General features: G+C 34.4%; 2 protein-coding genes across 2 annotated transcripts; one reads left to right on the top strand and one right to left on the bottom strand.

Annotated features, from left to right (window-relative positions):
• Position 1: 1 nt before the first annotated feature.
• On the bottom strand, positions 2-8,795 carry LOC123714252 (facilitated trehalose transporter Tret1-like). The gene is made up of 10 exons (XM_045668450.1): positions 8,706-8,795; positions 6,475-6,704; positions 5,862-5,962; positions 5,483-5,702; positions 4,990-5,095; positions 4,789-4,863; positions 4,111-4,328; positions 3,696-3,878; positions 1,605-1,698; positions 2-932 (listed from the first exon to the last, which is right to left on the bottom strand). Exons 1-10 carry the CDS (start codon positions 8,740-8,742, stop codon positions 787-789), a joined length of 1,410 nt encoding a protein of 469 aa, XP_045524406.1. The 5' UTR covers positions 8,743-8,795; the 3' UTR covers positions 2-786.
• A 3,357-nt stretch (positions 8,796-12,152) lies between these two features.
• On the top strand, positions 12,153-21,633 carry LOC123714683 (facilitated trehalose transporter Tret1-like). Its single transcript, XM_045669049.1, has 10 exons — positions 12,153-12,387; positions 14,297-14,526; positions 14,994-15,129; positions 15,461-15,642; positions 15,748-15,853; positions 17,458-17,532; positions 17,903-18,120; positions 19,088-19,270; positions 20,816-20,909; positions 21,340-21,633. The coding sequence occupies exons 1-10, from the start codon at positions 12,351-12,353 to the stop codon at positions 21,483-21,485; spliced, it is 1,407 nt and encodes a 468-aa protein (XP_045525005.1). The 5' UTR covers positions 12,153-12,350; the 3' UTR covers positions 21,486-21,633.
• The last annotated feature ends 469 nt before the right edge of the window (positions 21,634-22,102 follow it).

The raw sequence follows: 22,102 nt of genomic DNA, 5'->3' as shown, positions 1-22,102 counted from the left end.
CGTTTTATTTACCCAAAATAAAAAAATAATACTAAAAATATCTTTAATTAATGATTAATTTTCTATTTTTGGTAAACGATTCCTATGTATTATATTTATCAGGACCACAAACTAGTAGAAACGGAATAAAAGTCAAATAAAATTGGATGTAACCTTTCTGATGAAATTCAGGAACAAAAATAATAATTATATAAAATACGAGAGTCTTGAGACTCGGTTTCGCCTTAATATGATTTTCTTACTTAGCCTACTCTTTTAGTAAAATTTTATGAATCATACCAACATTGAAAAAGTTGCTTTGCTTCATGGAGACCGTTCGCTTTACCGAAACAATGACAAGTTCTAAATAAAACTAAATTTATCCATAAATAACTGAGAAACAGTTTCAGAGTTCTAGAGATAAACATTAAAAAATACTTTCGTTTTGAGCTTAGCAACATTTTGCGATTCATTTTATGTATAACTTGAATTATAAATTAAATGAATCGCATATTATTTATAAAGCAGATTACGCACTAAGGTTAGGGTTTAAGTCTAAAACCATTTACTTTATGGGCTTATAATGAAACAGGCGAGCGTATTTACAATACAAATAGGCATTTTTTTCGCCTCTCATTTCTTATTATCTATGGATAGGTATACTATAACTGCGATGTATACATAAATAAGTCTTTTACCAAAACGAATAATTGTTATCAAAGTTTTTAGGCGGCGTATCGAGATGAGAACAGTCACATGCGTTTGTTTATATTACATGGCTCTCTTAGTTTGGTTAATAAAACATTATTAGACTTTATTACGGGCTCTAGGAGTAGCGAATTTTAGTTGTATCGCGTCCACGGCTAGACCCTTTGTTTCCGGCATGAAAAATACACAAAATATTGATGTCAGGCCACACACTACTGCAAATATGTAGAAGACTCCGCCGAGACCTGAAAATTTAACGAATGTCAAGTTTAAGGGAAAAATTATACTAAGACAAAGAGTTGTACAAAGTATTAAACGATAGGATCTCATGATTGTGATGAGTGTATTGTGATTATAGTTTTTTTATGTATTAAATGTATGGTTTCTTTTCTATCTCTCAACAACTCTACTAAACCTTCACCATATAGAGTTCCATGATTTACATGAATACTGTACGAGCCAAGGCTGTACATTTTGCTCACTCAGGCTTTCTTAGTTTATAAGCGTGATGATCCCTATGTACGTGCCAAGGTTCGTACATTCTTGCTCTTTTGCAATCGTGACGATTTCCTATGTATCTACGTGCCATTGCTGTACACTTTGATCACTTATAAGCGTGACGATTTCGTAATCTACGGAGTTAAACCCCGAGAGCTTAGCCAGACGTAGGCACTCTCTTTGACTGTTAAATTGTATTCGTTCGGTACATAGCAATTAGCACGTCATTATTTCGCTCATATTCTATTGTAACACGCGAGTGGTAAATATAGAGTAAATCAATAAATCACTATTATTTGAAGCATCCCATTTCTATTCTTATTTTTTGATACAATTACTCTCGGCCTACGTCTAAGACGTGAAACAGAGCAGGCGGCTCTTGTACACCTTTTCTGGTTTTTATTATGTTCACCACTTACCTATACAGTTAACAAGAGGATTGAATATAAAAAGAACGACAAAGAAACACATGAATGTCCATTCCATTATCAACATAGATGCAAATGTTTTGATCTGTAAAAAAATTTACTTTATTAAAATTGTTATCTTACTATTATTACCTATGAATTGAGGCAACTAAGGTTTGTATAGTTTACAGCTTCAGATTGCATCCACTTTTTGTGTCATTAAATAGGCAAGTAGGTGATCAGCCTTCCAATAAACGAAGAAGTTGTAATCGAGATAAAACTCGAAACAAAAAGGTTGAAAGACAAGACAGTAGGCGGCTCAGTAGTGTTAGCTTATTGAAAAAATAAGTCAGTAAAGTCCATAATACTTAATCGTTGTCTTGATTATTGTATCATATTAAGACAGTGATTTAATAACCGATTCAGTCATATAGACTTTTGCTGTTCACAAGTAATAATATTTGCAATTTTTGACGTATTTAAAAATATCTTCGTTTGTAGTAGAAAATATTTATAGTTAGGGAGCTGATGAGCATTTGGGTATATGATTTGCACAAATTTCACATCGAGGTAGATTGCAGTTTACGTCAGTACGAATTGATTTGGTCCAGTCAATTAAGGTTCTACGTCGCTGCGTTTTCGCGTTACCGCCGATTGAAGTTGCTTAAAAAAAGGGGGATATTAAATCATTTGCACGTGTATGCCTCTGGGGTTCATGGTCACAAACATTTTGGAAATGAAAAAAATCGAAGAAGCAGAAAAATTCAGGGCTCTGCATTACCATGGGACGGACTAATAAAAATGTTAAAAACAAAGCTTTACTAAGTAATTTGCTCACGGTTCTCAGTGCGCCCATTCGATTCATTATCAATCCGTGGATACGAAAAAACATTTGGCAGACATTTTGCTCACTGATATTTAGGTGTATAACTGTTTGAAATTCACGGAATCTAGGGAACTTTAAATTTTGCTCAAATATAGCACATTTTGTGTATAAGCGCTTACACACACTAAAATCATTCGAAATCTGCGGAGAATTGAAATACTCCAAAACTAGTGATGAGCGTTTTGGAGAACCCGCTCTGAAATCTCTGTCATCTACAAAGCCTTACGCTTTCGAGACGTCCTTGTGGAAGTGCCTGAGAGCGAGAGAGAGAGGAAACCCGAGCAAAATAAAAGGGAGGACCTTCTTCTGTTTCTTTCTATTTCGAACATTACGGAACTGTTTTAGGTATACTGTTCTCACTCATATCCCCAAATACAAGCAAGACACTGAAAGGAAATGTGGAGAAATTTCATACATGCGGAGACGCAGTTAACAGGTAGAAGCCGAATATTTCTGACGCGTGTTTAAAATTGGATTTGTTAAGCTAAAGCTTCAGCCGAGCGTCAGGTTAAAAAAAATTCAAATCCTTCTCATTGGTTTTAATCGAACAATTTCAATCTACCAATAATTATCACTATTAATAACGTCTGCCCTGTGTGCTGATCATATACAATTTTTTCTCGCCAGCTCCCTAACTATTATATATTTCATAAAAAGTACTAAGCTGAAAAGTTGAAAACTAACATTAATTTAAAAAGTGTGGTCCGGGTGCATAACATTTGTTTTATCAAATTTCAGGAAGCTGCAAAGTCATTAGCTCATTACAGCTTAGATGCCCCGCGAAAGCAAAACCCTTTTATATTATTATAGTATATCAACATACCATTTTTTTATGAATAGGAGGCAAACGGGAAGGCTCACCTGATGTTAAGTAATACAGACTGTATCACTTGGCCCCTGTTTTGTAAAAAATATCACGTTACCAGAAGGCTGGCAAGTGCGTTGCCGGCCTTTCAAGAATTGGTACGCTCTTTTCTTGAAGAACCGTAAGTCGAATGGGCTCCGGGATACGGGAATAAATCATTTTGCCCTTAGCACATAATATTTTGCGCTTCATTTTTATTTACATATAGTTATATATAGACAATAATAAATATTGCGATTAATTCTTGTATTTTTAAGAACTAATTCTTTAAAATGCCTGGCGTGGTTGAGTCGATTTATTGGTTCTATTCATACTTAAGACTTGTCAGTTGTCATAAATATTATAAACGAACCTCAGGCAAAAACACCTCTGCGCTGTAAATATATGGTATGGTTCCGGCTCCGATTGTATACGCCACACAATACAAATATATAAAGAGAGCGGCCACCCAGTGAGGACCCCATGTGAACTGGATCTGGGTGCCCAGAATGACGCAGCATACTGCAGCCAATATTGAGGAGTAGATCATCAGGCCCTAGAAGATATTAAATAAATATTTTAACCTTTTTAGTATTTAAAAAACATATCCACATGGATATATATATATTTTACACCTATTATCTAATTGTATTCAATTTTGACATAATATAGATTAATTTTTAATTTTACGCCTGACTATTAACATAAACTATACACTGCTCACAGATTTTACTGTGTATACTCTGAGTACGAACGAAATCGTACTCGAATAAAGGCATCTTTTTTACCTTTCGCCCCAAAGCTTCCACCAAATACGCGGCTAAGAAGCCGGCAAGGACAGTGACGACGGCAAATATAACGCTGGACACAGTAGCAGACATGCTGGGGATGGCCTGCTCGAATAATGGTTGCGCATATACTTGAACCACCACGAGGCCTTGGAAGACCACAGCTGAGTTGAGGATCAAAGATACGAATAGGGCGCGACGCGATGAACGGGATTTTCCTGTTAAAAATAGTTAAAACGTCTTTAAATTAGACTTAAAGATCTTTTAAAAATAATGACAATAATTCTTGATCGGAATACAATAGAGACGCGAACGCGCGCTATAAAAAAACATATTATAAATTTGAAATAAGGAAATACGCAGGACAAATGTTTCAAATGCTACCAGTCTTCAATAACTGTACAACTCACTACAGTAGTTTGCAAATCAATATTACCAAAATAAAACCAAGTAACAAACAAACAAGGTTGCATTTATAAAACACTAGAAACTTGCAATTAAATATAAACTTAACAACTCTGAACCCGTACAATATTATAAATATATCCCAGAAATGATTCTAGAAAGTCACCTTCATAAATTGTACTTTGATAGAGCCATGTAACAGACAAAAAATAATACTACAAGTGTTAACGGATACAAATATTTTGTTAGATAGTTAAAATCAGTGTTACTTACTAAAAAATTGCCATATTGATAATTTTTGAGCTGAATTGAAGTTCGGTCTCATTTTTTCTTCTTCAGCAGTGCTTTCTGAAAAAAATCAATAAGAACTTTACCATTAATATGTTGCACTGATGTAATGATGATGTACTTGAATATAATGTGTATTTATAAGTCTGGTATGATGCAAAAGAAAATCTTAAAACAAATAATTACCATCTAATTGAGGATTCAGTATCCTTCTTATATTGTTCATCTCTTCTTGAACTTCTTTTGATGACACTGGAACACTTCTGTAATGAGCTAATGACTTTGCAGCTTCCTGAAATTTGATAAAACAAAAGTTATGCACCCGGACCACACTTTTTAAATTAATGTTAGTTTTCAATTTTTCAGCTTAGTACTTTTTATGTATATTAATGTTTTAGTTAACTGCAATCTGTTGTATTTACAATTTATTATATATTCATCTGGAATATAAATAAATCTCAGCAGTTTTCATTGGTAACCATGATAAGATATTTCATTTAATTGAAGCAGTCTGACATGTTGGCCTGTTCAGCTGCCTGAAATGTCCATTCAGAACTTGGCTCTATTCTCTCTATCTCGCCCCTCTCTGACTAATATCTTTTTTTTGGTCTATAATTTTTGTTATGATTTATTGCTCCGCTCAACTGCTACTGCTAATTATATTTCCTTTTCCACATACTTTTTCGAATCCTTTCTTCATCAGCATTAAAGGCGACTCCCTAACATAGCAAAGAAGAAGTACTCCAATGACAGTAAGAGTGAGACATGTGTAGTTCATGATCTCGTACTGCACCAGACCACCGAGAAGGTAGGATATTAGCATCCCAATACCGAAGAACATCATCACACCAGATGCCATAGAACCACGAATGGATTCCTGGCAGAACTCTCCTACGTACCTGAAAATATATTTTCAATTCTAAACAAAATCATTGTCTCCACGCTTCACGTTCGTTTTACATAAAACGAGTCAGATTGTTAAACTTCTCTATCGGGTAATTTGATGCTTTTTATAATTAAATCAATCTTCTACACTTGTTTAGATAATAAAAACTTACAATGGAATAACGATGAATGTACAACTGGTAACACCAGAGATGAAAATTGAAGTCAACACGGCCTCCACTGTCTTGAAGGCTATAACAATAGCCCAGCTGGACTGAAAAAAATATATTTAATTTTAAGATTCATTAAATTCCTATATGAGGCATTCAATCTTGGTTTAGTGTTTGTTATATATCAAAATTTTAATCCTAAATATTAATTTTGATGTTTTCTTTCGCCTTAAGTAGTATTTCCTGAGCAATGTTTGTCTAGTGACTTCAACATGCTAAATCCCTTGCGTACAATGCACCAATGGACTTTCTTAATATGTGCGCATTTAACATTTGCTCGAACGGTGACGGAAAATGTCTTGAGGAAATCGGCTTGCCTTAGTCCCACAAACTCGACGGCGTGTGTGAAGCACAGGAGGCTGATCACCTACTTGCCCATTGACAAACGATCATAAAGCAGATAAAGAAATCTGAGGCCCAGCCTGTCGTTATTTATTTATTATTGATTTTTTCGCCTCGCGCGAATTAGTCCTGTCCAGTTAATCATTTTATGAGTTTAGGTACTTATGTGATAATAAACTACAACTCAAGTTAAATCTTCAAAATGTCGACTTACCACTTGCAATAATGAGAATGTGATACATGTATACTTCCTTCCCAATCTATCTAAAATATATCCCGAGAAGGGGAGTGTGACTACCGCGCTGATAGAAGATAGGCTCCCGAGGAGAGACAGCTCAGTCTCTGACATAACTCTATTCAGTGTTGTGTTAGCGGAGCTGAAGAGACCCAGCACTGACGACGGCCAAGTGTACATAATACCCATCGTCATGCATAGGTAGCTGACTAAAATATAAGTCTTTATAAGTTGTATTGCTAACTAAAACTCCATTATAAAATATTCTGAGTGTTCAACTGAATTTGAATCATAAAGGTTTCAAAGTTTGCTTAGATAAGACATGCGCCATTGACTACTTGTCAGTGAATTACGACGTACAGTAAAGTAATTTAAAAAAAATAAGAATTTTGAAAATTATATCATTATAATTTCTTTTCGTTAAGTAAAATTAATATATAAGTAGGTTTAAATAAGTTTATTCTCATAAAAAACAAAAACATACTTGTCACTTAAATAAGGTAAAAAATAATACACTTAATATTAAAAACACAAAAATTCCATCTAACATAACTTCGGAGATGGATTCGAAACGGGTCCACCGCTCCCATTTCCCATCCATCAGGAGACAAACGGTTGTAAAGACTCTCCCCGGAATAGGTTAAACTTTTGTGGCCATTTTCGTTTCTGATTTTAGGTATATGTACGAGTATATGATTAGTGTTAAACCGGATACGTGTGGTTGATGTTAAAGTGAATGCTTGTATGTTTAATTATTTTAATCAAAATGGATATTGTTTTAATTAATTTATATACAAGAGAAGAATTCCCAAATTATTTATATTTCTATAGAATATTTAAAGAGCAACATTTTGTAACAAAGCTGTCTTTTTTTGGGCTTTAGTTGTGCTAGTTTTAGTCAAATTTCCTTTACTGTGTTACGAGTATTAAGTATTATTTATTGCACTCTTTTTTGTGAATATGTGTACAGTTTCCATTAACCAAAGGATAATCTGTCCCGTTGCCTACTTATATTTATAAAATCACTTAGAAAAGCCAAGATTATCTTCAGACGTGAATTAGCGCGTCAATCGAAGCTGTTTCCCTTAGCTCGCGTGAAAACGCATTTTATGAGGGGTCGTTTAATAAGTACTTTATGCAAAATGGCGTCCATCAAAGAATGCAGCATCCGTTATAAATTTTGCGATTCCCGCTAACGCACGTAATAAAATGCGATTTAATCTTATCAAATAAGGCGGAATTATGAGATAACACGTTATCTATTTTACTCTTTGTTTGTTATAGTTGTTATTTTTGACTTCGGTCATAAACCTCTGAATACTGAGAAGTTTTACAAACAAACAATATTTTTAATTATTTATGTAAATTGTTTTATTAAGGTTTTATCTGGTTAAAATTTGATAAATGTATTATTAAACGTATTTTTTGCACTAAATCTTTTTTACTTTGATACAAATCAAACAATGTTTTGTTTAAATTGTAGAAGATTCTAGTTTTTGTTTAAATAAATTTATAGCGAATACATTAATCACGTATGTACTCGTAGCAGTCCTTACGTAGTAGACTTCGAGCGGTGCTACGCCGTAGCTAGACGTTTTATACATGACGCCAAAGAAAGCATACATTATGATGTAGGCTGTATTCTAAAAATGTTAAAAACATGTTTGATTCTTGAATGCTAAAAGCAACAAAGCCTTACCATATTCAAATATGTCGAAGATTAGTCACTATATAAAATATAATTTTAAATTATTCTTGTTTTCTTATATTACAATATCTCGTGATCCCCACATCTCAGTATGTCTTTGTAATAATCTTAATAAAGGTATTGGTATGTTTTTATCTATTTTTACTATACAAATAATACGAATTTTTGAGAACATCACAGCAGTAGACATGATACATAATAAATGTCATTTAAAGATTTATGTATGTACAGCGTATTTTTTTATCAAGTAATCGTCCTCTGCATACGTTACTTCGATATGTTTATACTATAGGCTATTGAAAAATTATGAAAGCCTTAAAACGCTTCACAAACAAATATTAATTTAATAAAATGTCACAGCCACAATTAAGACTCAACGTTTGCCGGAAATTTGGATTTACATTATTATTAATTTTACTAGTGTTATTTGTCTTATTACTTATGTAACATATACGTTATAATCAAAGCACAGTCCAATGTTTGTAAAATGAAATGGACTTACCGACTCCAGTCGCTAAAACTTGGTTTATAATAGCCATTTATTTAAGATAAAAATAAACTTGTCAGAACACAATGTCAGGTAATGCTTGCTAACATAATAACTAAATAAGATCAACGTGGAATGTTATAGTTCTAATATAAGGAATGGTTATATAAAAAGCGGTAAAATTTAAGCTTTTTATTGCTTTATTGGAATGAAATATGCCTAATAATCTACAATTATACACTGAGTTGAAATAAAAAGTAAGACATTTCAAATATTCTACTAGCACGGAAGTATATCAGAATAAAATAATGCGGGACATATGTGACTACACTTTAGAATTTTTATAACTTGAGATCGTCCAAATATGACGTGATGTTTAATTGGCTTCAGATGCGAGACTTTGCTAGAAGTATGACTTCCGTAGGCCAACTTTAAATACGTTTCTTGATACACTGTACGATATTGGCTACAAATATCCTCGTAATTTCATTGTAATTATTATTACTTATACTAATAGTGGCATAAAAATGTATGTCTGTTGAAAAAGCTAGTACTGCCCCCTGATATCAGAAGTACTGTCAATTAGTTAAGTTGAGAATCAAATAAATAATTATTATAACAGTTTTTTGTTCAAATCTTACTTATTTCTTGAATAATTTTATAGATGAATGACTATTATACCTATTGCGAGTATACATTTCAATAAAATATTATGATAATATCATATTATGTTCCAACATAAGTAATGCCTCAAGTACTTCTTAAAAGATGAAATGCCTCTAAACATACATACCGATGGCGCTACAACCTTTTAGGTCTGTTCCGTGATCATTTCTTATAGGCATGTAGGCGGTCAACCTTCTGTGCCCGACACACACACTTTCGACTGTTTTGTTTTGACTTAGGTATGCCGGTTTCACCACAATGTTTTCCTTTACCTTAAATTGATGCAGGAGCCGGGGATCGAATCGTTGTCGTTGCCGTAGAAACCACTAGGCCTTTAAATAAAAAAAATAATAGAATAAAATTTAACATCATCATCCGATCCTTCTTCAAAAGGTAATTCTTTGTTAAATTCTAGTTGAAATAAAAACTCAAACTTATTTAATTTATTAATAAAGACATGTCATGTCATTAGATCACTATTTATCCCGTACGTTTCACTATTTTCCATTTAAAAAGTACAGCTTTAAGTATAGGACATTCATAATTTTATAGCTTTATTAGGTTTGTACAGAGATTTCTCACTTAAACTATACAGATAAAGGAGGATTTTTACGTAATAATTATTTAGATTATAATGGTTCATTTTATACTCAAATGAATAGAACGCCATATGCGTTGCGTGCGTCATAAATGACAAATTTCCTCATTTGAACGCGCTCCTCTCAAGACCTAAGATTTGCGTGCGTTTAAATCACGGCTGTGCACAATTTAGGTACGCATTTAACACTTAGGAAAACTGAGATTGGAAAAACGACGTGTGTTAGGCGCAGGAGGCAGTTCGCCTACTTTCCTATTAAAACATTAATTGATCACGAGACACAAACAGAAATCTAAAAGCGAGGTGACTGTTTTTTTATAGAACGGGGTAAACTGGCAGAAGGGTGTCCTGATGATAAGTGAAACTGCCGCCCATGGGCACTTAATACCAGAGAGCTCGCGAGAGCATTTCCAGCCATTTGAGAATTGGTACGCTCTTGTCTTGAATGATGCTAAGTGAAATGGTTTATAAATACTTCAGTGGGTGGACTGGTCGTCGAAGATTCGAATTTATAAGATTACACTTGGCAGAAATTTTATAAAAAAACTTTAAAAACGCATTGGAATTGACATACAAAGCTGACAATGCATATATAGTCTAATTTTAAAATCACACAGAGCGCTACCATTTGATAGTAGGCTGTTCTTAAAAAGAGATAGGGATGTTGTCGTCGGTCAGACCGTTAGGACTGACTTTGCGAGACGCAATATGCAAGCAGACTACATCTATAATCAATTAAATAGGCTGCTTAACATCTACCCGCTTACCGTCTACAATCTAAAAATACGACTAAAGGACTGGCTCATGAACATACCCTACGCAGAGTTGGAGCTTCTTCTGAGGCCTAGTATGTAGTACAGACTTTATTCATTCACTCACTGACTGACTCACTCACTCACTCACACATTTGCACTCACACACTCACTTATGCACTCCAGTGTGTTGATAACAGTTAAAAATCAATAACAAAAAAAAGAAAAAAAAGTTAATAGAAGATGTAACTAAATTATACATAAATTAAATATTTTAAGGAATGTATAACTAAGTTTGTTATGAAAGAGCTGGAAACCCTGACACAGGTATATTTTTTACTTAAAAGGGTTTCCAAATCTTACACATTGTAATGAAATTGAATTTAAAATGAATAAACATATTTTATTATTATTATTATACGGTATACATATTATATGGTTCTGTTGGTATGTTGTGGGAACTAAAAGTTGATAGTAAAGTTCTCTACTAGCATCGCAACGAAGCGTTTGACCGTTTTATTCTATATTCTTCTTCGATATGTTTCACATAAAATGAAACGCAACATACTATCTGATGCATTACATCATTTTGTTTTCTCCGAGAAATAATTAATTAATTAATTCTATAAAATATTTTTCTTTATTCAAATTCAAAATCATTTATTCATTTAGTTCACATAATGTACACTTATAAACGTCCAAAAAGAAATACATATTAAATTAAATTATATATTCTCAATAAATTCTCATCCACTCTTTTTAATCGCCCGGTTTTTTGTTTTACAAAATGTTTGTCTACTTACAAATGCAGCCATTACACCACGTACCACATGACTTTTTGAGTAATTAATTATTAAAAAAAACAAAGATGTGTCCTCTATCAGCAGTAGACATGGTGAAATAGGAGCACGCACTTACATTCTCGTGGAAACAACACGCAAATATGTAGTCGAAATAACTAACATCAACGCATGCACGAATTCAAGTCCGCCCAGTCAACACAAGTAGCATCCGTTCAGTTTTCTAATCAAACTGAAAATCAGAACCATTTCTAAGAAAACTATTTTTTTTACAGCCGATTGAGCGTGGTTGCAATACAGGAGCATCGACCTACCTTATTTCTGCCTAATAAGCTAAACGATTAGCTTACATTAACTACTGAGCTACGAAGGTGATTACAAATTTGTGTAAGGTATCCAAAATCGCTAACGTAATCGCTAGCTCCCGTATGTATGAAATGTATTGAATCAATACGAGGTTACGATACCCTAATATGATTGGGTAATTTAAGTGGATTAGGATGTAGCCATCTTGATGACGATTTAAAGAGATAAAAGCGAGAAGCTACAGACATTCTCGTCCGAAACGTCAATAAATTCGCTTTTATAATCGTGAAGATGTTTTATTTAAGTACATTCGTAAACACATTTAAACTAATTTATATAATTTTTAACCTCAATCTACATTCTATTTAATAAACCTAATCTTCCGGTAAGCGCTTCGGTATAAACTGAGTTTATTTGACGTCGTATTTGTAAAACTTATCTAAGACGTTTACAAACAAACCGCAATGATGTACAGCATTATTAGATTTTGCCGTTATTTAAATGTATTATATCATGTTTAGTGGTTGGCCGTGTCAAAATGGGTATTCGAAATCAAGTATTCGCCTGTTGCGTCGGTAAGTGTTTGGGATATTTCATTTTTAATAAGCAAAAATGAATGTGTTTTTGTCATTCAAAGATCATTTATAAAAATGTTGTTACATAACATATTTATTATAGTTTGTGTTCGTCATTGTTCGGTTAAGTTTTGTAATATAATGTAATTTGAAAATTTGTTTTTTTTTAATGTAATGATTTGAAAAGTTATATTTCTTTAATTTAAAGATATAAGTAAATTGATTTAGATTACTATTTTATGGGTTATTTATGTCATATACGTGGATACAAATGACTAAATGATATTTATAAGTCACTGTTTTTTTTTTCAAAAGAACACATTGTATTAATAAACAAAATCCCGTTGAACTTTACAAGAACGCAGTAAAGAGATCTGAAAATACTTCAATATCCGCTATGAAGCTAAATGCTTTTACTAATAGGTGTGTAATGAGTGAACTGTCTTTTGGTTAGGGGCGTGATATACTTATGGTATTCCGGTTAATTTAAAATCATTTCATTCATTCATTTAGGTAACACAATGTACACTTATGAACGTCAATAAAGAAATACTTATTAAATGCTAAATGCTTCTAATTTTACATTTACTGCCAGTTCTCAAATCAAGGGCGTAAAATTGACGAGAACAAATGGCAATAAACTCTCCGCCACTCCGCCAAGTTTTTTGTTTTATAATATTGTTACGAGCTAGGGGATCGGATAGAAAATGCCGTAGATTTCTTCAAGGGTTTATTTCTTGAAAAATCAATTAGGAATTTATGAGCACAAATTGATTGCAGAAATGCACTTATAACACACAAAAACACAGTCACTAAATACTTCACTTATGCACACTTCACACAGTACTTTATCACTTATATTCACTTTATTCGCACTTTATCGCTTCGGTGTTTCGCTCTTGTTATCGCATTCCAAACTAAAGGCGACTAGTCGCGTTTCGGCTCGCTTATATATCCCTGGGAATAATTCTAAACAATATTCGAGAACTTTCTAGGCGGGCTTGCTACTGAGTAGCGATTGCACAATTCTAGAACGTCCGCACTCTTTGTCTCTTTCGCACGTTGCTCCGTCCTTGTCGTACGGCGTTCTAGAGTGCTCGTCTAGTTTCGAGAAAGTTCTGATCTTCTCTCTCTCTCTCTCGTATCATTTCGTCCTTGTCTCACACCTAGAAAGTTCTGTCTAGAATATTCCTTCATCAAAGGGGTATAACTAGGCCTGAAAACGCCTGAAAACGGGTCTCCTGAAAACTGCACCACTCGACTACACATGTTCTGAAACTGACTGAAAAAATGTTTCAGCTTCTTGAAAACTAGGGTAACATTATGGAAATTACAAATAACTAATATGTGATTGAGCCTCTCCTGAAACGGTCAGAAATCATATTTCAGCCTGCTGAAAAGTTCTCTAACTAGTGGAAAAATCTAGAAACATTGTAGTCGACCCGTCTTCGTAACAATATGTTTGTAAGGAGCTGCAATAATTACACCATCATCCACCGCTGCCACAAGCGAAGACCATTAAGCGAGCATGACGATCCTTGAAATGCGAACTTGGCTACATAAGAAAATATTTTGATACCACATGGATCACGGTTTGCTCCCGTTTACATTAAAGCAGTCTTGTTGACGATCGGCCCCCTGTCTGGAAATGCATTCAGTCAGCCCTCTATACTGGAGGAAATCAACGTTCAACGCCGCAGCAATGTACAAACGAACATCTATCTATCTGCAACTAAAACTTGCTCATAAAATATCCTGCGGTGCACGTCTGCTTTTCGTTGTTTGCTGCTGGTGGTTTAGAATTCTGTTCACCCTTGCCCTTATAACAAATATAATGTTAAAATATGACCAAATATGAATACAAGCAACTCACTATTTATCAACTAGTCATAAGAGTAATCTTTTTCAGTGAGCTACCTTTGTTTTTCCACCGGGATCATCTCCTGCTGGCCATCATCAGTGATCAAAGTATTCAGCTCCGAGAATACAACATTAAATAGAGTAATGACGAAGACTGAAATATCTCTTCTTGGAGGTTTACCGTCCTTCGGGGCACTTTGTACCATTCCGTTAACGGGGAAGGTTTTTGATACATTGGGACGCAAATATACGATTCTAATGATTTCTCTGCTTCAAGTGGTAAGTGTCTTATCGAGTGTGGATTACAATCATAAATATTAAAGAATAAGAAATTAGGATATCAGGGCCACCAAAAGAAAACGAAATAAAAGCCAGTGGTTAAAAGCTTGTCCCGCACAAATCACCCTGAAGCCGATTTCTACTGTAAGTAGAATAAGGATGTTAAAGGTGCTACGAGAAGGTTCAGGAATATAATATGTCTATTTATTATGTCTGTATATGTCTGCGGCAGATTTTCTCACGCACATATTCGGAACTGAGCTACAGTGCCCTACCCACAGAAATTAAAATAAAATTTAATATTTTCATATTTCATTAATAATATGCTTTTAAATCTACATCATATTCAGGTTAAAATTCAGCTTTATGTAAGTATGACTCCCATATGTTCTGGTCAAAAACGCAGCTTATCATAATGAACTCGCCCTCTAGTTGCATAAGTGGAAGCAGTATTTTTATTCTTTCAGATCGGGTGGTCAATCGTTTGTACGTTTGATTACGTGTTATCAACCCTTATTGGATTCTTCATCACCGGCCTATCGTCTTGCATTTACCTTTCTGTGCCGGTATATGTTGGGGAGTTTTGTCAAGAGAGCATTCGAGGTAAAATATCAAAAAATTATTACTGCGTGGTAAAGAATTGAACTTTTCTTATTTCTATTTTATGAAACTAATAAAAGGTATTCAATGAGTTCTAGAAAATTTAGGTCGCTGTCCATCGACAATGCCCTCAGAGACGTCCTGTTCTCAGACCTCAAGAAAATGTTCGCTGGATAGAAATTTCGATCTACGAACTATTCTGCTCTACACCGTAAACTCAATTTGTCAAAAAAAAAATCGTTACTCGTTGTATATTGTTATAAATTTTGATTTTACTTACGGGTATAATAAATGCAAATTAAATTTATTTGATCGTCTACTTTTCATGTTTCAGGTACAATGACATCAGGCGTATTAGTCCTATTTCCTGTGGGTTGGATGTTCAGCTACCTGTTGGGAATGTTGGAGTACCATACTATGAACTACGTCTGTCTCACTATAAGTATTGTAGGGACTCTGCTGATGTTCTACTTGCGAGAATCACCTTTATATCTAATGAAAAAGGGTTTGGAAAAGGTCTGGTATAATATGTATATTCAGAACTACATATTTCTTATGTGGACCTCACAATGACCCATTTTGAAGGCTGTATTGTCTCCAACATACACTTTATGTTTACAGGAAGCGGCGCAAGTGATAGCTTACTATAGGGGAATAAAGGTGACTAATGAAAAGGTTCATCGTGAAATTGAAAATATCCAACGTGCTCTCAACCCTATGTTTGATGGTAAGAAGTTTAGGGATTACCTATTTTTGGAACAGTCAGCACGAGGCTCACCTGATGTTAAGTGATACAATCCCATGGACACTCTCGAGCCCCAAATGCTCGCGATTGCGTTGCTGGCCTTTTAAGAATGGTACGGACTATTCTTGAAGAGCGAAGTCCCTCAGTCAAATTGGTTTAGAAATACTTGGTTCCTGGTTTCACATACTGGTGGTGCGCGCCAAAGACTGACTAAAGAAACGCTCAGTTGTGGAACGACGGACGTCGAGATGAGACGGGTAGGATTTCGCATTCATCCTAGACTTCCGGTGTGAAACTCAGCTACAGATATTAATCTGCATTGCATTGCAAGCATTGCTGACCAAGTAGCTTTAGCGTGCGACTCTCATCCCTGAGGTCGTAGGTTAGATACCCGGCTGTACACCGATGGATTTTCTTTCTAGGTGCGCATTTAACATTAGCACGAACGGTGAAGGAAAACACCGTGAGAAAACCGGCTTGCTTTAGACCCAAAAGAAGGCTGATCATCTACTTGTATATTCGATTTACTAATGATAATGAAACATATACACAAATCTGTGGCCCAGACCTAAAAAGGTTGTAGCCCCATTGATTGTTATTATTAACTTCTCCGATCACTCTCCACGGTAAATGCTGTATGTAGAAGGTGCCGAGACTCACATCTCTTTTTAGAGACATTTAAATTATTAAGAAAAAGAGAAGATAATTATTTGTCTTTCGGTAACTTCCTTTAGTTTTGTCTTTGTTTTAAAGAAACATCTCGAGTGCAGAAAAAGTTGTCTACTTAAGCACTACCCCTACACCTACACCTTGTCTTTTTTGTATGTAAGCAATAGTTCGCTTGCCCCGGGGATAAAAATATACTAAGTACTAACATATATAATGTATATTTATATCAAATGAAAGCATTTTAATTTAGTGTAAATAATTAAAAAAACAACTAAATGTATATTAGATTAATTTATCTGAAGAGCCCAAGGATTTTACAATTCTTTCACTGTTTAAACATATTTACGGACGACACAGTAACCGTACATTACGACGGCACATTTGACGAATGTCCAAAACGTAATAATTTATAAAAACTCTTTATTTGTTTTTATACTGTCGCATTAAATTTTATGATTATTCAGAAGAATTTCAACCTAAACTAAAACTATCTTTATGGTTGTTGCTGTCTATTTAAGGAAAGTAAAATTTGGTAACCGAGTTTTACTAACATTGTGTATAATATAATTTCTAAAGAAAATAGAGTATCATATGATCTCATATCCTTGAGTTGTTTTTATAATAAAATGTATTGTAAAAATTCTGAAAAATATGACTGTTATGGTGCATCGCAAGAAGGCAAATATGAGAAAACATTAAATAAACTACAACATCTGTTCGTCATCAACAATTGCGACTGTGATCCCCGGGGCAAGTGAGTTGTTCGGTTATAATAACGTTTTCTATTAAAAGTTCGCTGACCCACTCTTGATAATATATGTTTGCAATTATACGTTAATAGCATTTGGCCAAATTAAGTTGTAGAAAAAAATGTAAAGTTTATTCTTAAGTGTGTGTGTGTTGTCTATATGTTTTAGATGTTACGAGTGAAACAGAAAAACTGCAGCCGAATAACAAGGAGAATAAAAGCCTTAGCACATGGCAATTTCTTAGTAAGTTTAAGTAATTCACATGTCTTGTAAACCCACTTGCCTAAATATAATTAAGTCGGGTTATTGACACTATTTGTAACTTAAGAACTACTGAAAAGGTTTTGAAGAAATATTTTATTGTTCTTGCGAGAATATCTATATATCTTAAAATTAGAAAATAAAAGTTGTAAAAAGCTATTTTACTATTTTTTTAATATTTTTTTCGTAAAATTTGCCTTTCCTCCAAGATTTTTTTCTTTTGAGACTTTTGGAGCTTGCGGCACTAACTAAAGATTTAAGTTGGCGCCTGGTAGATGGTACCATGACTAGTGCTCTCCTCGCTCAACGATTATAATTTTACTGTTTTTAAGCGTATTTTTTTTTCTTACAGAAAAGTCCCGATCAACGCGTCGCGCTCTTCTATTATCGTTGGTCCTCTACACAGCTGCAATATTTCAGGGTCAAATAGTAGTTCAAGTTTATGCTGAACCGCTATTCAGCTTAGCGGTTCCCAGTATGTCTACCACTCTCTCTAGCGTTTTATTCGCTGTTGTTAACATATTTGCAGCACTTTTCGTGGTCTATTTGGTGGACAGTTCAGGAAGAAGGGTGAGTTCACTCAGGATAATGTATCAACACACTAGTCTGGCGATTTTATTGAGACGGCCAATTTACCGAGGAAGTATTATTGCACAACTGTACGTGTGTGTAGGGTTTCTATAACTCATCGATGGATGTCCGATCGGCGCCGGCTCAAGACCGAGCTGTATGCCCATAGGTAAAGCTGGCCAATTAATATTCTCACTGGTCTCCGCATAACCACTGCGCTAAGGGAAGCTATAGACCAAACAAAGTGATGAGATGTCACTAGCAGGGCAGCAGGCACCCTACAACCACGCAACCTTTGGCAATGAAGAATACGACTGAGGCGAGAAGAGAGTGCCCATAACCCTTTACTAACACAATCTTTCTAGTTCTATGCATTGGTCATACCATTTGTACCTATTGTTGTCATAAGTGCCCAAACCTAGGGGATTGTTTTCCAAAATCTTATAAGCCCAGGGGTCAATCCGGTTCTAGGGACCAATGTTCGGAGTTTAGATAAATGATAAAGATATTTTAAGGGATAATTGTTTATTTAAAGAGCAATGGAGTTTCTATTACTAGGTTCTTAAGCTACTTACTACCAATATTGTCACATCACTTATTAATTCATATTGGGTTTTTACAAACCACAACTTCTTTATTCGCAAGACGTAATATTAATACGCACGCATTAGGGATAGGGCGCGATGCGCGTGGGCAAATTACATAACCATTTTTGGTCAAAGCGACAAATTGACTGAGGGGTCAAAAGGTAAGTAGGGGATAGATAAATATTTCCTTACTCTTCGCACAATAGCGTAACACAAAACGGTAACGTCTCTTGTAAAAATATCAATGGGAACTATCCATTGTATATTTACTACATACAATATGATGTTTTTTGTTAAAAATATTAACAGATTTAATTCAAATTTTGAAAATTGTTGTTAGCTCTTGTGAAACTCATTGTATTCTACTAACCTTGTTCCAGCCATTGATGATATACTCGTCAATTTGTACGGCGGTATTTGCGGTCGCTCTTGGTTCGCAAATCCAGTTCAGCTGGGCTCCTAACTGGGTTACGGCCGTCTTTATTTATTTTTTCTGCTTCACCTATACTACGGGGGCTGGGACAATACCCTTCACTATGAGCGCGGAGATGTTCCTGCCGGATGTGAGTTAATTTAAACGATCGTTTTATGTTTAAACATATTCTTAGACATCCACCTGCTATGCTTGCCTCAATGGCTGAATACGAAAGTGCGCATGTGGAACCAGCTGCACTCCGATGTATTTTTTGAACCAATTCGACTTAGAACTTGAAGGACTCAAGAGAAGAGCGTCGCGATTCTTAAGAGATCGGCAGCGCATTTGTGAGCCTTCTGGCAATGTGAGTGTCTAGGGACAGGAGTATTACTTATCATCAGGTGAGCCTCCAGCCTCTAGTAGGGCTGCCCAAACTTATTGTTAATTGAGGTTTCATTCTCTTGAATTTAGTATATTTATATTAGAGATTTATCAACAAAAAATTCACTGGTGACTTACTCGAAACTTTTTGTTTCTATATATATAAGCGGTTTATTATTGTACCACAAAGAACGGTTCGGTGGCAGAAAATGGGTGGTGTTTGCCATCACAATACCAGTTATAGTAAGTTTTATAATGTTATTTATTATCATTTTGTACTTGTAAAAACTTAATATTTTCATAATATTCCATTGATGTTATGTAAACATATAATTTTATAATGAATGACAATACTTTACAGCTAAATAGTTAGGTATTGTGTCAATGATTGCTACAAATGTGCAAATACATTTTAACCCTTTTATCTAACTTTAATTCCTTAACTCGAAGCGACACTAAGGTCGTTAATAGAAAAATATCAAGAGCAATATAGACGCCACACGCTTGCACTTTTCTACATCGCATTTATTGACTACCAAAAAGCCTTTGATACTGTATATGGCGAAAGTATATGGGAAACACTAAAAGCACAAAATATAGACTTAAAAACATATGGAGAAAAACAGCACTAGTAGAGTGAAGCTAGAAACCATAGAACCAAGTTTTCCAGTACATAGAGGTGTCAGGCAAGGTGACCCACTCTCCCCTAAACAAACTTATTGCAATATTTTAATTGATCATAAGTAAACTAGACTGGAACAAACAAGGCTTGTACATCCAAGGCAAATATTTGAACCATCTAAGATTGCAGATGACTTAGTATTGCTATCAGAAACAAGCAACCAATTACAAAATACGATAGAAACCTTACACGAGGCTAGCTTATAAGTAGGTTTGCAAATGAATAGAACAAAAACAAAAGATCTACAATAAAAATTGGGAATGAAATGCCTGTAATTGGCATAGTCTGTGTACCACAAAGAGCGGTTCGGTGGCTGTCGATACACAATCTTATACTAGAATAATAAGTCCTGAGTACATACCTCGTCGCAATATCTTCTTACCAAGAAAAAAGGCACACAATATTATTAGCCGTAAGGATTTCGAGAAATTCTATTAGTTTGGGAACAAAGAGAGGTTAGACTTAGCTAATACTTTGCCTCACGATAGTTCTCAAAATCGCTTATTATTATTATTATGTATTTCGAACAATTATTGTCAGAAGACAACGATTTGTTCTTAAGCAACAATTAATTAATAAAAAAAGTATTTGATAAATCAATACCTTTAATATGCCATTTTTTTCTTTCAGATAAAGAATTTTGCAACTATAGTCTCTTTCGAGTACCTGTTTCTTGGATTTTTCTTCGTTTTATTTGTTTATAATCCTATTGTCGCTGCAGTTGGTGAGTATTATTAGCGAGTTGTTTGAAATGATAAAATTTTAGAAAAGAGAAGAGGGAGTAAGAATGTGATTTAATTTAAACTTACACACATTTGTCTTGATATTTTTTATATATCCTTTATCTTTTATATATACCTTGCATGTAATTTCAAAATCAACTAAGAATATAAAATTTGTATTAATTTTCAATATCTTTTTTTTAATTAGACTCGAGCTGAAGTATTTTCGTTACAAATGAGACAAAATATTTTTATTCGTTTTAGTTTTTGTCTAATTTACTAACATGTTTTTTTTTTAAATGAAAATATCGAAAAAATATATATAGACAATAAAAGACAACAGCCGTATATTTTTATTTATATTCAAAACAATTTGGTAACACTAAAACAACTAAATTAAAGAATGTCTTAATATTGATAATTTATCTACAGGATTGGGTCCCATTTTCTACGTCTTTGCCGGAGTTTGTGTCTTGACTACAATCTTCTGCTTCTTCCTCATGCCTGAAACAAAGGGATTGACTGTTGATGTCATACAACATCAATTTTGTTCACCGAAAGCGCAAAATAGACCATAAACTGTATATTTTACCTGGCAAAAAAGATTTTACCAATAAAGTCTCTAGATTCACAGGCCACATATAGTTACAAATCTTCTTAATTAAAAGTATAGTCTTACGTTTTTATTATTATAATATGTTTTACTGTATTGAAAGATAAAAAAAATATTAAAATACAACAAGGAATAGCTGTCTATTTTATTAAATTCCTAAATAACAATCACAGTGTTATATATAACATAATAGTTATGCAGTGGAGCTGTATCTTGCTGCTGTCTTATCTTTTATGCAGGGTGATCAGCCTTCCGAACCATATTGGGTTAAAGTCACGATGCTTTCCATCATCAATAAAGAGAATCAATAGGATGGATCTATTAGGGCGACGACTCCGAAAAGACCTATTGCCTCTGTAATAATGGTTTTTAGATCGCCTTTGAGGTTCCGTGAGGCGGCTAGGGAGTTCAGACCTTTCTTCCTGAAATCTCTAGCCATCTCCATATTTATTGAATCTTTGCTTCGGGTAAAGGATGGGCTCAGAGAGTCTACTAAGGCTCGCCTGGCTGTCATTGTAGACGAGGAGAGACTAGTTTTTGTGACGTTGGATGTTTTAGGTGGGGTTCGGGGTAACATATTGG

The sequence above is a fragment of the Pieris brassicae genome, chromosome 9 (genome assembly GCF_905147105.1).
Source record: "Pieris brassicae chromosome 9, ilPieBrab1.1, whole genome shotgun sequence".
Classification (NCBI taxonomy): domain Eukaryota; kingdom Metazoa; phylum Arthropoda; class Insecta; order Lepidoptera; family Pieridae; genus Pieris; species Pieris brassicae.
The sequence above is the reverse complement of the archived record's forward strand: the minus strand, read 5'-3'. Positions and strand labels throughout refer to the sequence as shown.